At 38.3% G+C, this 14,979-nt stretch overlaps 1 protein-coding gene across 1 annotated transcript in view; it reads left to right on the forward strand.

The window, feature by feature from the left end:
* GALNT1 (polypeptide N-acetylgalactosaminyltransferase 1) overlaps positions 1-14,979 on the forward strand; it is a 77,512-nt gene that overhangs the window by 10,422 nt on the left and 52,111 nt on the right. The window contains exon 2 of the mRNA XM_060247829.1: positions 9,364-9,538. Within this exon, the coding sequence (XP_060103812.1) occupies positions 9,364-9,538 (175 nt within the window). The remainder of the gene's footprint in view (positions 1-9,363; positions 9,539-14,979) is intronic.

Below are 14,979 nucleotides of genomic sequence, written 5' to 3' on the forward strand. Positions count from 1 at the left end.
GAATGTTCCGTCTGGAGAAGAGGAGGTTGAGAGGGGACAGGACTGCTCTCTTGAAGTCTTTGAAGGACTATCACTTAGAGGAGGGCAGGGAGCGGTTCCTCTTGCCAGTGAAGCAGAGGACTCGTAGTAATGGGTTTAAATGAAGGGTGTGAAGGTTATCAACTGGATATTAGGAAAAACCTTTTTACAATTAAGATTTGTTCAACTGTGGAATCAGCTACCGAGGGAGGTGGTGAGCTCCCCCTCATTGGCAATCGTTAAACAGCGGCTGGATGAACACTGGACAGGGTTGCTCTAGGTAGGCTGACGCTATTGAGCAGGGGGGGTGGACTAGATGGCCTGTATGGCCCCTTCCAACTCTGTGATTCTATGATTCTTAAATTGTGGTGCCAGAAACTGAACACAATATCTGTAACCAGAGTAAAGCAATACCATCACTTTGTGTGATCTGGACATTATACTTCTTTTGATACAGGCCAGCATTGCATTTACCTTTATAACTACTGCATCACACACTGCTGACTTCTGTTCAGTGTATGGTTCAATAAGACCCCTAGATCAAGGCTGTCAATCTCCTGCCAGATTGCCCGGGACTTCAGTCAGGCCTGTAGCAATTTTCTCCCTGCTCCCCCTCCCGTCCTCACCCTTTGAAGCGCCAAGGCTGCTGACAACGTTCCCAGCTCCTTCTGCCTTGTTTTTGCTGGCTTCAGCTGGAAGCTCTTCTGGGCTTGCAATGCTGCAAGGAGAACATGGAATGAATTTTTCATTAAGGACTCTGCACCCAGTTAGACTGGTCTGTCTGGGGCCAGAGATCTTAGTGGAAAATCCATTTTGTGTTTTCCTTGCAACTTTGTCAGTGGAGTGGAGCTACAGCAGTCACTTTTGCAATGTTTATGGACAGTTGAAGCTCCTTGCAAATAAAGGGTTGATCCTTTGAGCCAGCTTGTCTCTGCTGAATGGACTTAGGAACCCATAGCCAAAGGGAGATGTTACACTGGAGATCCAAGAAGCTTGCAATACTTCCATTTCATGTTTTCCTAGGTTCAGAGTGTTTTATATTTTTAGTTTCTGTTGTGATCCTTGTGCCTTTTCTTCATGTTTTATGTTAAGAAATGCATTGCCAAATCCTACTATTTCCCCACCTTTCAATTTTAAACAAGACGTTGCAAGAAGTTTTAAGCATGTTTGTATTTTAAGTTTTAAACAAATCCTCAGTTGTGTTTGTGATGTAAAGCTTTTTGGCATTGCATTATATGGAACACATGACTCAGCCCCACAAAGTCCCATTTGTATCACATCCTTCCCTTGTAACAAAGGAATTTGACACGTCTGCCCTTGATCCTTTTTGCACATTCTATTGCCAAGACAAGTCCTGTCCAACGGCTCTAAGCTGCAGTTTTGTGAGCAAAAATTCTACTTTGTGAGTTACTGGTATTAAAGTTGTGAGCATAAATAATTGTGCTCTGGGATCATCCTTCTTGAGCTATTACAAAAATGTGAGAGCTGGAGGCTAAAAATCTGTGAACTAGCGCACGCTAACTCAGCTTAGAGGGAACACTGGTCCCATCCTATAATTTTGCATTTGATTTTTCTACCTAAATGCAGAACTTGACATTTATCCCTGTTAAAATTCATTTTATTTGTTTTAGCCCAGTGTTCCAGCCTGTGAAGATTGTCTGGTATCCTGATTCTGTCTTCTACTATATTTGCAACCCCTCTCAATTTAGTATAATCTGCAGTTTTAATAAGCATTCCCTTTTTTTCTTCTTCCAAATCATTTATAAAAATGTTGAATAGAACAGGTTCCAGGACAGATCCTTGAGGCACTCCACTTGTCACTCCTCTCCAAGAGGATGAGGAACAATTCACAAGCACTTTTTGGTGTGATCTGTCAACCAGTTACAGATCCACCTAACAGTAATAGGATCCAGTTTGTCAGCAAGAATAGTTTGTGGAACCTTATCAAAAGCCTTACTGAAATCAAGATAAACGATGTCTACAGCATTCCCCTGATCCAGCAAGGTACTTGGAATGTTGACTGTGGGACTTCCAGGGGAGGAAAATGTTGAGCTGAGCTGCTTCTCATAACGGGAGCAGGTTGGAACTTCTGTTCGGGGTAGTGGAAGGCAAATTAATGCCTACTGCCTACTTTTCTCAGTCAGAGATTAGTCCAAGATATGCACAGGAAACTTTGAGGAGATTTACCTTGACTAAAAGGGGGTCCCGGGGGGGGGCTCCTTTGAGGGCTCTCCGGGAAGAGTTGCATTTTCATCATCTGCAGAAGTTTTCAGAGTCATTTATTTGACATAAGCTCAACAGAATCCTAACCTTCTTGGACATTGTTAAACATCTAAAGCTACGCAAGACCAGTGGGAACGTGGATAATTGGAAGAGAAGGTACAGATTACTATCTTTCACTCCGGGACTATTTACAGTTTAATAGAGTAAATTTAAAAGGTGGGAAATGAAAATCTAGAAAGCTTGGAAGAAGAAGGGAAAAAGAGGTGAAATTTGGACTTTGTAAATATAAAGCCGCCCTGAGACACTTCGGTGCGAAGGGCGGGGTATAAATCCCAATATAATAAATAATATAAATAAATAAATAAAGGACAGTGCTAAAAAGTGGAAAGGAATTTATTGTTTGGTCTACTTGTGGTTTTGAAAAAAGAGCACCATCGTCACAGACCTGCAGCATATTCAAGCAAAACAGGAAGTACGTCAAGTATCGTGAGATCTTCTTACTAGTGTGAATGAGACTTCGTGGCAAGTAAACCAGGAAGTAGTGGATGGAAAACCTACTCTAGGAATATAACACCATTGAGAAATAGCGGCGGCCATTGCTTGGAGGTCAAAATTAAAATAAGGTTTTTAAAGTGTTCGGGACATTAAAAATTGTTGGAATTAACTCAGAAGAGGACAAGAAGATAAGTATTATTGGACATATTATGTGTGTGGACTTTAGAAGTTTTAAAAGGGAAAAAAATTGTAAGGTGCAGCAAAAAGCCGTGACCGCCATTTTGAAACATTTAAAGACTTTAAAAATAAATGTCTTGATTTTGGGAGCTTGGAGGACGGCGAAATTAGGCTTATTATAAAAGGTAAGTCCTATTCTTTTGAATCTGATCATTGAATTTGAATTTGGTGAGGTCTAAATTTTCCACTGTTTTTTAAATGTCAGAACACAAGCAACACTGTACAAGGGCTACTTCATTAGAAAAAATGCAGGACTAATTAGAAGCAATAGAGGCCAGAAGGATGAGAGGTATAAGAGAGATGATAACTGAATAAAAAAAAGAAATTATTGAAGAGATTAAAAAAGATATGGAGGATCTCAGAAAGAAAACTGAGGAAACATCTAAGAAAGTGCAGGAGGTAGAAGGCAGAATGAAAGTATATGATTCCACCTTGTTGAAAATGCAAGAAAAAGTGACAATCCATGACTGCAAACTGATGGAGACTCAGATACGTCTGAGAGAAGTACCAGAAAAGGAAGATGGTGATCTAAAAGAATAATAAAAATAATTGCAGAATTTTTAGAGGAAGATCCTGAAGAGACTAAAAACTTGTATGACTATATGTATAGAGTGAACTCACTTTATGCTAAGAAAAACAACTTACCAAGAAATGTTGTTATAACATTTATGACAAAGGAAATGGTGGGAAGGATCATGAATAAAATTTTTGAAAAGACATTGATAGTAGGCGGTAGTAGAGTAAGTATTATGAAGGAGTTGCCAAGGCAAGTGATAAATAATAGAAGAACATATAAAAAAATTGACAGAAAAGAGATAATGGAATAAGATTTATATGGATAATACCTGAAGGTCTGAACTTCGAACTTCAGGGGAAAAGAATCATAATTACAAATGCACAGGAAATGCGTAGATTTTATGAAGAAAATAAGGAATTTGCATCATGATGGATTACAAATTATTGTCTTGGAATGCAGATGGACTAAATTCACCACAAAAAAGAAGGGCAACATTTTATTGGATTAAGAAACAAAATTGTAATATAATTTGTTTACAAGAAGTGCATATTAAACAAAAGGATTACAAATTTTTATGGAATAAACAATTGGGACTAGAATTTTTTTCATTGGCTGAACAGAAGAAAAGGGGAGTGATTTTTTTTATATTAAACAAGAATTGGAGCCAAAATTAGTGTTTAAAGATAAAGATGGGAGATTTGTAGCAGTAGAAACAATATTAAATGAAAAGAAAATGTTGCTATTGGGACTGTATGCGCCTAATGGTGCAAAGGATGCTTTTTAAAAAGACATTATACAACAGCTTGATGAACTGTGACCTGTGATCTAGTTTTGATAATGGGAGATTTTAATGGAACAGTTAAGAATTCATTGGACAGGTCTGGAGGGAAAAAAAACTGCCAAAGTTTTTTTTTTTTAATTGGTTAAACAAGAAAATCTAGAAGATATATGGAGAAAATTTAACCCTGAAGTCAGACTATACTTTTTTTCAGCAAGACATAAAACTTTTTCTAGAATTGACATGTTGTGGGGAACTAAAGATTTAGGTCTTATAACAAGGAAATAGAGATTTTACCTAAGATTGGGGCTGACCATAACCCAATAATGTGGATTACAAAATTGTCCAACAAGTTGAGAAGACTGAGATTGAATGAAGATTTGCTGCAGAATAAAGAAACAGTGACATACCTAGAAAATGAAACTAAAGCCTTTTTCCAAATGAATGACAAAGAGGACATAGATTTCCAGATGGTCTGGGATGCTTATAAAGCAGTAATGAGAGGAATGTTGATTACTTTGAATAATAAGGACAAAAGAGTAAAAGAGAAACAGATGTTGGACATTCAAAATGAGTTAAAGAAAAAAGAAGGGGAGTTGAGAAAAAGGCCAGGGAAAAAGAAAATTATAAGGGAAATTACAATATTACAAACTCAAATGAGACATTTGTTAAATAAAGAAGTGGAATGGAGTTTGAAAAGATTGCAGCAGAAAATCTTTGAGGGAGCAAATAAACCGGGAAAGTATTTGGCTTGGCAATTGAAAAAAAGAGGGAAAGTAAAATTATTAATAAAATTGTGGTAGATGGAAGAGAGGTTATGTATAAATGCAGATCTTACAGAAGATATGAAAATCAGCAAAGGTACTAGACAAGGTTGTCTACTTTCACCATTGTTGTTTATAATGACTCTTGAAATATTATTGATGCAGATACAAGAAGAAAAAGATATAGAAGGATTAAGAATAAAAGGATTTACTTATAAATACAGAGCTTTTGCTGATGATATAATGTTTATAAATGAAAACCCCATACAAGTTACACCTTTGTTGATAGCTAAAACACAAGAATATGGGGAGTTGGCGGGACTTTGTATTAATAGAGAAAAATCAAAAATTCTGTGTAAAAGTATGCAGATAAATAAACAAAAGAATTGCAGAAACTAACGGGCTGTGAAATCACCTCCAAGGTAAAATATCTGGGGGAAGAATATTGATCTGTTCAAAAATAATTATGAGAAGTTATGGCATAAAATGGATGAAGACATGTTAAAATGGAACAAGCTTAATTTGTCATTGTTGGGTAGAATAGCTGCAATTAAAATGAATATTCTACCAAGAATAATGTATTTGTTTCAAACTATTCCTATTGTGAAGGATAGTAAACAATTTGATAAATGGCGAAGAAAAATTTCAGAATTTGTGTGGACTGGGAAGAAACCAAGGATTAAAATGAAAATTTTGACAGATGCAAAAGAGAGAGCTGGATTTCAACTACTGAATTTAAGATTATATCAGGAAGCAGTTTGCTTAGTGTGGATAAAAGAATGGATAACGCTGTTAAGCAGAAAACTTTTAGTGTTGGAAGGTCACGGAAATAAATTTGGCTGGCATGCATATTTGTATTATGGAAAAAAGAAGATGGACGGTTTTTTCTCTCACCATTATATAAGAAATAATTTGTTAAGTGCATGGATGAAATATAAGAAGTATGGAGATGAGAGAAGACCGTTATGGATAGTACTGGCGGAAGTAATAAAAATAACAGCTGAGATAGGGGAAGAAAAGTGGTTGTCATAGAGTCAACTGTTAAAAATACAAAGTGGCAAAATAGAACTGAAAACTGCTGAAGAGTTGAATAATAAATATGATTGGTTTCAAATGCAGCAAATAAAGAGCTTGGTGGAGAATATTAAAACTGAAGGAATAAGGAAGGAGCAAACAGAAATGGAAAAAGTTCTTCTTGGAAACAATGATAAATTAATTTCAAAAGTATATAAATTACTTTTACAATGGTCTACAGAAGATGAAGTAGTAAAATCTCAAATGATTAAATGGGCAATTAATGTAAATAAAGAAATACAGATGGAAACTTGGGAATATTTGTGGAAGAACTCTATGAAACTCTCAACATGCCAGAATATCAAAGAAAATTGTTTTAAGATGATGTACAGATGGTATATAACTCCTAAAAAATTGGCAAAGATGAATCACAAGATGCCAGACAGATGTTGGAAATGTAAAAAGCAAGAAGGTTCTTTCTGCCATATGTGGTGGACTTGTGAAAGAGCTAAAATGTTTTGGCAGATGATTCAGCAAGAGATTTCTAAGATCTTGGGATATGAATTTAACAAAGTTGCAGAGACTTTTCTGTTAGGATTACAAATGGAAAAATTTCCAAAAGAAGACAGAACTTTAATCTGGTACTTGCTCTCAGCTGCTAGGACATTGTATGTGCAGTTGTGGAAGCAAGAAAAAATACCAGAGAAATGGGATTGGATTGTTAAAGTTATGACATGGACTGAAATGGATAAGTTAACAAGAACTTTAAGAGACTATGATTTAGAAGTATTTAAGATGGAGTGGAAGAAGTTCAGAAGATACGTAGAAAAAGAATGGAAAATAAAAGGACATTGGACAATCTTTGATAATGATTAAGTATAAGTGGAGGGAAGATATGAACTTTGGTTCTTCTTAATTAGGGATACCTTTTAAAATGATGTTTTGAATTTAGCACACCGGTGGGGGTCAAGTAAAGGGGGGAGGGATATATATATATATATATATATATATATATATATATATATATATATATATATATATATATATATAATGTATATCTCATTACATATGCTTACAATTCTAGTTTGCCATAGGAAAAAAGGAATACAATAAAATATAGTGAAAATGGGTAAAGCATATGTAATGAGATATACAATGTATATCTCATTATAATTATATATAATCTATATCTCATTACATATGCTTTACCCATTTTCACTATATTTTATTGTATTCCTTTTTCCTGTGGCAAACTAGAATTGTATTTACATGTTAAAAAGTAAATTAGGTGGACAAGAACATCACTATCCAGTGTATTTCTCTTTTAGCTGTATTGACACGCTCAAACAGGGACTTTGGTTGCTTATCCCATTACATATATTGAACCCACCTCCCATTGTCATTGACAGGCAATCTCACATTGTGACATACTACTGTTTTGTTGCTTTCGCATGCTCATGCTACTCAGATCAAAGGTTTGCTCAATTTGTTAATTTTACTATTCTGTCATTGTACCATTTTACATTCTAAACCACTGCCTACCAGATAATTTTGCTTCACTGTCATTGATTGTTAAATCTGTGCCATGTTACATTCTGGGCCACTGCCTACCAGCTCTGTATGGCTCTGCTCAGCTATGTATGGCTTTGCTCACTGTGCTGGATTCCTCGTCTGATGAAATGTGCTTAAGAGCACATGAAAGCTTACGTTCTCAATAAAAATGGGTTGGTCTTAAAGGTGTGACTTAACTCCTTCTTTGTTCATGTTCTTGTCTAGTACGTGAAGCATCTTCTGTACAAAAGTTCACAATGCCCAACTGCTTCATGTTCCTCTGGGTCTTAGGCTCGAAGCATTGACCATGAGATGTCTGTAATGAATGTCGATGAATCAAAAGTAGGTTTGCGACTTACAGATGTGCACACCTGAACTGCACATGTTCAAACCTGGTACAGCACAGAAATTGTCTGCAGTTTTTGATGCAATGATTCATAGCAAGAGGTGACATTTATCAGAGACTGTAAAACAAAATATTGCAAGCGTGCTAATATTTTAAGCATGTTTTATTTTAAGTAAAAAAAATCTTTAATTGTGTGTTTGCCCTTTATAAAGCGGCCCTGTGGTGCAGAGTGGTAAAGCAGCAGTACTGCAGTGCTGTGATCTGAATTCTCTGCTCACGACCTGAGTTCGATTCCGGCAGAAGCTGGATTCAGGTGGCCAGCCCAAGGTTGACTTAGCCTTCCATCCTTCCGAGGTCAGTACAATGAGTACCCAGCTTGCTGGGGGGAAAGTGTAAAAGACTGGGGAAGGCAATGGCAAACCACCCCGTAAAAAGACTGCCGTGAAAACGTTGAGAAAGCAAGTCGGAAACAACTGGTGCTTGCACAGGGGACCTTTCCTTTCCTTTCCTGCCCTTTATAAAGTTCATACGTCCGCTGCCTGTCATTACGTTTTATGATACACATGACCCGGCCTGACAAGGTCTCATTTATGTCAAATCTGGCCCTCATAACAAATGAGTTTGACACCGCTGATCTAGTCCATTTCAATTTTGCATTCTTTTTGGCACTCTGGGCTGCTGCACTCTATTTTTGTTTTGACATCTTCTAGTGACATAGTTGTTACAATCAGTATATCAGACTCACTTGTATGTAAAGTTAAAATCTGACAGATGTGTGAAATTTACTGGAGGTGATAGCATGGATGATTATAAACCAGGGGTGGCCAAACTTGCTTAATGTAAGAATAGAATAAACATCAGATGTTTGAGAGCCACAAGTCATGAAGTCTGATGTCTGAGAGCCACAAGACAGGAAGGAAGGAAGGCAAATAGAGGAGGGAGGGGGTGGAAAAAAAGCAACTTTAATTTTGTGCATTGTCCAAGCTGCTGGCTAGCATAGCTTGGAGAAGTGATTTAGAGAGAGAAATGCCTTCTCCAAGTCAGCTGATGGGGTGGTGAAGGCTTTGAGAGCCACACAATATGTGTGAAACTGCCACATGTGGCTCCCGAACCATAGTTCAGTAACCCTTCTTAAAAACTGATTCCATTGAAAAATCACTAATTTTTTTAAAAAAATGAGAATGTGGCATTGATTCTTAGTGAACATTTGTTCCAATTAATTAATGTTTGAAATTTTTACTGAATAGGTTTTGTTCCTTTTTCCAGTCCTGTAGGTTTCCTGAGACCTGCTTTCCCCCCAGTGTGAAGTTTGATGGTACTAAATTCAGTATCTTCAGGGGAACCAGTGTTGCAGTTTTGCAGAGCAGAGGTCTTCGGCACTTTTCAACTGCATTCATTAATGCTAGCTTTCTTTTGATAGTTCCAGAACTGGTACAAAAACCACATGAAGGCCCTGGAGAAATGGGAAAACCTGTTGTCATTCCTAAAGAGGATCAAGAAAAAATGAAGGATATGTTTAAAATAAATCAGTTTAATTTAATGGCGAGTGAAATGATTGCACTCAACAGATCCTTACCTGATGTCAGATTGGAAGGGTAAGTGCTTTTATTGTGGTTTTGGAAATGTGGTTCTTTTTAAAACAGATATAGCTTGAATTATTATGCATCTTAGTGCTCCAGCTATTGGCATGGAATATGCAGTTTACATTCTGTACTTTCTTGACTGTTAATATGTGTTAAATACACAGATTTAGTGTGTCATCTACTTTAACACTAGAATTTAGATACTGAGTTTTCAAACAAACTGAATTGTTTGGATTTTTAAAAAATGAACTGACATGTCAGGCCTCATGGACCATTTTTAGAGAGTAGGCATATGTTTTCTTACCTGTTTACTGTGTAAATACTGTTAAAACTAAGTGTTTAGTTGACTGTTTATGAAGCAGAAGCTTAATTTTTTTATCATGTCTGTGTCCTGCCTTTTTTTAGTGAGTCCAATATGTACGTTTCCCCATTTTCTGTTTTCGGTGGTTGCATAGGACTGAGTGAAGCTGACTTCCTGTACATGAAGTAATTTTTATAGCTGAGCAAGAATTTGGACCCTCTTGGCCCAAATAAAACATTTTGTCCATACATTTTCAATTTCTGGTTGTATATCGGATACATTAACTACTTTGAACAGGTCTGAAACCACAATTGGCATTGCTTTGGTCAGCATTCCGTCGTTTCTCTGGTATAGTCTGACTAGCTCACACAGGAACTGGATTGTATTGTTGACAGGGATGGACTGATTTAGGTTTCAGGCTCTGCCTCACTGTGTACTTGAGTGTATAATTTTGGGGAATCCTCCTAGCCCCATGGGCTGGCTACCAGGACAAAACTGTATACTTAGAGGTTCAAATTTCTGGTTCTCTCTCATCCACTCTGTTTTGTGTTGGAGTTAAATCTCTTCCTGTGTTGCCTGATGCACATGATTTATCCTGATCTGTGACAGGATGGTAAAAGTTATCATTAAGGACTATTACAGCACATTTCTCAGGTTCTTTTCAGGTGTTCAGCTTATGTTACTTCATGTTTAGAACCATTTTTTTGAACCTCTTGAGTCATAAGCCCTGAAAGCAACTTTCCTGACAGCAGCTTGGCTTTTTTCTGTATCTCCCCAGTGCTATTCTAATTTGTGCTTCACTATCCCAGAGATTTAAACTTCTCTTCCAAATAGCAGTGAGTGCAGCTTCTTTAGGGATAGATTTCAGGCTTGTTTTTTTCAGCTTCTTTCATAGTTGATATTCATAGTTGACTGGCACTTGAAAGATTTTACAGATGTGAGTACTTGCTACTTCTGATTTAAATTGGTGCATAAATGAGGGCGGTGTTCACATTTCTTCCTTAGAAGTACAGTAGTGTTGCACATGCAAGTACATCACATACCTCTGCACATCTGCTTTCTCTAAAAATAATTTGATTTTGGAACTTTGCATCAGAGTTGACATCTAGAATTCCGAACAGTTGTTTTTGTTGATATGCTAATTACTTGCTGCATAGGAAGATGGGTTTTTGAAAACCAATAGTAGCAAATGCACTAGGAATACTACTAGTTAAGATTTTCTTTTTGTACATTTTGGTGCAAAAAACCCGATTCCAGTGTCATTTGTTGAAGAAAGTATGCCTGTTTTCGTGAAAGTAAGCCTTGTTTAGTAGACCTGAGTAGGATTCAAAGTATGCCGGCTTTAGATTTCTCTGTAAATTAACTAATTTTGCTGAATGGAGTGTAGTATTAATGTATGTCTGCTGGCTTCCCATCAGTTTTCATTTATTGCAAATTCTTTGAGATTGAAGTTGCTCGTGCACTGTTGCTATAGCAAGTACAGCCCAGTCCTGTTGGAAATCTGAATTTCCAGCCAAATGTGTTTTAATTGAAGAGCAGTGATACTATATGGAGGCTAGCCATCATGGAATCCAAAACAGATTATTTTGCATGCCATATTGAAACACTCGAATGACAAAAAGTAAAGTGTATGGAAAACTCAAATGGTACGTATTTTTTTAATTTACACGATTTATAGTCCAGCCTTCCCACTGAATTACAGGGGGAATTACAAAATGTGAGCCAGTGCTATCTGCAGGATGGGTCATCCAGAAAACAATACAATAGGATTAGGATGACCGTAGCGTGGATCACTGTCACTAAATCATTGCGTTCGAGGTAGGGGACCAACTGTCTTATCAGCCAAAGGTGATAGAAGGTTGATCTGGCGGTGGCCGCCACCTGGGCCTCCATATTTAAGGAGGGATCCATGAGCACCTCTAAGCTTTTAAACTTGGGCACGGTGTAAGTAGTGCCCCGTCAAAGGACGGTAATGAGACCTCAGTTCCTAGACCGCGACGACCTAGGTACAGGACCTCTGTCTTCGTCAGATTCAATTTCAGTCAATTTCAGTTGCTGTTTCATACAGCAACAGATAGTATGTACTGTACACAGTAGTACAGTCCACAGTCCCTCTCCTTTTATTAAAACACCCGTCAGAACCATTTTATTGTAAGTGGTAAAAATTTTGTAAAAATGCTCTCCTGAATAATTTAGTTTTGCCTAGTTATCAGTTCAGATGGCGATTTTAAGAGGAAAAACTTCAACAACCAGTGTCCCTAATTTATTTGTTTGAAACATGTTTCTGTTGCCTCTTCAGAGACCTGTTTGAGGCAGTTCACAACAAAAAAGGCAAAGTTTAAGATGAACAGCCACTGAAAACTAGCCAACCAAACCCAGAAGCATAAAACATATGGCGGCCTAAGTGATTCATATAACAGTACTCAGTCTAGAAGCAGATTGCAAAAACAGTTTGCCAATAAAGGTCTTTTAATTGAATTGAAAAACAATTCAAAAAGTCAGCCCCGTAGTTAAAAACTGGGTTTAAAAAATGCTTTATCCTGGTGCTAGGCAAGCCTTAGGTCATTCCACTGGTGAAATGCCATCAGAAAAGCCACGTCTGGCCACCATCACCTCACCTCTGCAGGCAGGGCCGCAGAGAGCAGGTCTTGTGAGGAGCATCTGAAGTGGAGAGGAGGTGGTTCCAGTGTTCAACACCTAGTGCTTTAAGTTGTGCCCAGAAACAGATGGGCAGCCAGTGCAGAGACATGAACACTGTGTCCAGCCCCCAACTATAGTGTAGTTGCTGCTGTTTTGATCAGCTGAAGTTTCTGCACAGTTTTCAAAGGCAGTCCTGTGTAGAGTGTATTACATTAATCTGGAGGTGACCAGAGCGTTGATCCTTGTGCTCAGGACACACTTTTGGAGGAATGGCTATAGCTGGTTGACAAAAGGTGTTAGGTTATCATCGGCTGGCATCTTCCTTCTCTCCCCCAAAGACACTTGGTAAGTTTCCTCCCCCCCAGTTTAATGCCCTGTTAGTCCACAATGGGAGCAAAAAACCTTGTACGATGCCATTTGGGATTTTTGAAATTCTAGTTTTAATTTATTGTGCTGGTTTTTAACTTGTGCACTGCTCTTATGGCATGTGCCTGTACATCGCCCAGAGCCTGGCATGAGCCAGGATGGGCTGATTAATAAATCCAATTAACAGCAACAATGACAATGTGTTGTGGAGGAGACCTGTGCCTCCTAGTCCAGGATCCAACAGCAGCTTCAAATCTTGAGCCTGCTCCTTCAAAGGAGTGAGCCCCTCTCCAGGACAAGTGACTCCTCAATCCTCAAGCAGCTTTGCTTTGACCAACATAACCTCAGTCTTGTCTAGAATTAACTTTGATTTATTGGCCCTCAACCATTCCATTAACTTTTCCGGGCATCTCTTAGGGCTTCCACAGACCTGACTGACTTGCCTGTTAAGGAGAAGCATGCAGTGTCATTTGCATGTTGGTGGCCACGCCAAATCCCCTGCTGTTTTCTCTCTAACAGTTTTCCATAGATGTTAAACAGCATGGGGACAAGGTGGATCCCTGTAGAACCTGACACCGTAAGTGCCACAGGACTGAAAAGCAGTCCTCTAGAACCACCGTCTGCCATCAGTCAATCAAGTAAGTGTGGAATCACTGTGACATGGTTTCTCCTTCTCTTTAACCAGCAAACCTCTTCAGAAGGATGCCATGCAGTTGGCCCTTATATTTGCTCTCTAGCTTCCTTAGGTCTCTATGCTTTGTGGCAAAATGCCCAATTATCTATCAGACTTAACCACTCCAAGTCATCGCAGGGCATTTATGTTGGCTAGACTAAATCCATTTCCCTCCAAAGTTTTACAAGGGAGATATCAGCGAGTCCCTTTAGCCGACAGACTTTGTTCCTGTGGAGCGAATACTCCTGACTCAATCCATCATATATTGCTTGATTGTTCTTTTTACCATAACCTCCGCAAAGATTTTTTTGGCAAGCTTTCTTTTTCCCCAGATTTGTCTATTCTACCACCCTGTTGTTATTTATTGAGTGATACTGAGGGGGTGGTTAGTGAGGCTGTGGCAAAATTTCTGGCTGACATCCTTAAATTTAATTCTGACCATGTTTGAATGCATCTGTAAGCTCGGTTTCATTTTGATTTTATCTCCAATGTTTAAATTTTTATATTCTGTGTATTTTTATCTGAATCTATTATGCCAGTAAAGGTTTGGTATGGTATGGATGCCATGCTCAATGGTGCCAAAAACTGCTGACAGATCTTAGAGAGTTAACAGGAATGTGCTCTCCCACCAGAGACCCAGGTAGAAATGGGTCTAGATAATCGATTGCCTCCAAGGCTACCTGAGGATGTGTAGCCTCCACCTGCTCATATATCTTGCCCAAGAATGGAATGTTGGCTGCCAGCTGGAATTACTTGGGTCTAGGAACTCCTTTCTGGGGGGGTGTTTACCATCTCTTTCAAAGCAGTCAGAATTATACCTTCCCACAGAGTGATTTTTATTGCCTCTGGAATCCACTTGACTAACCAACCAAACTTGACACCAAGAGCCTCAGAGAACAAGGGTTACTGAGTCTAGACTTGGTGAGCCATACAATCCTATACTGACTAACATCCTAAATAGACCTAGCTTGTCTTGTATGTTAGATATATGACCATTGTCTTGATTTGAAAAATTACGGTTATAAAACAGAGAATTGTTGAGTCTTCATTAGAAATGTGAAATTGTTGGGAACCTTGAAGTCTTGAAAACTTGGAAAGTTTGCCCCAGAAAGTTGGACCAGAACCAATGGGTTGAAATTAAATCAAAAGAGTTTTTGAAAAAACATTAGGAAGAACTTCCTGACCGTAGAGCGGTTCCTCAGTGGAACAGGCTTCCTCGGGAGGTGATGGGCTCTCCTTCCTTGGAGGTTTTTAAACAGAGGTTAGATGGCCATCTGACAGCAATGAAGATCCTGTGAATTTAGGAGGAGTTTCCTGCATTGTGCAGGGGGTTGGACTAGATGATCCTGGAGATCCCTTCCAACTCTATGATTCTATGAAACCCATTTTTCCCCCAGGGATGTTGGGGGAGGGGATGATGATGGCTGGCTGTTTTTGAGAAAACAATAATGCACACAGTATTTATTTCTTTAT

The sequence above is a fragment of the Heteronotia binoei genome, chromosome 10, assembly GCF_032191835.1.
Source record: "Heteronotia binoei isolate CCM8104 ecotype False Entrance Well chromosome 10, APGP_CSIRO_Hbin_v1, whole genome shotgun sequence".
Classification (NCBI taxonomy): domain Eukaryota; kingdom Metazoa; phylum Chordata; class Lepidosauria; order Squamata; family Gekkonidae; genus Heteronotia; species Heteronotia binoei.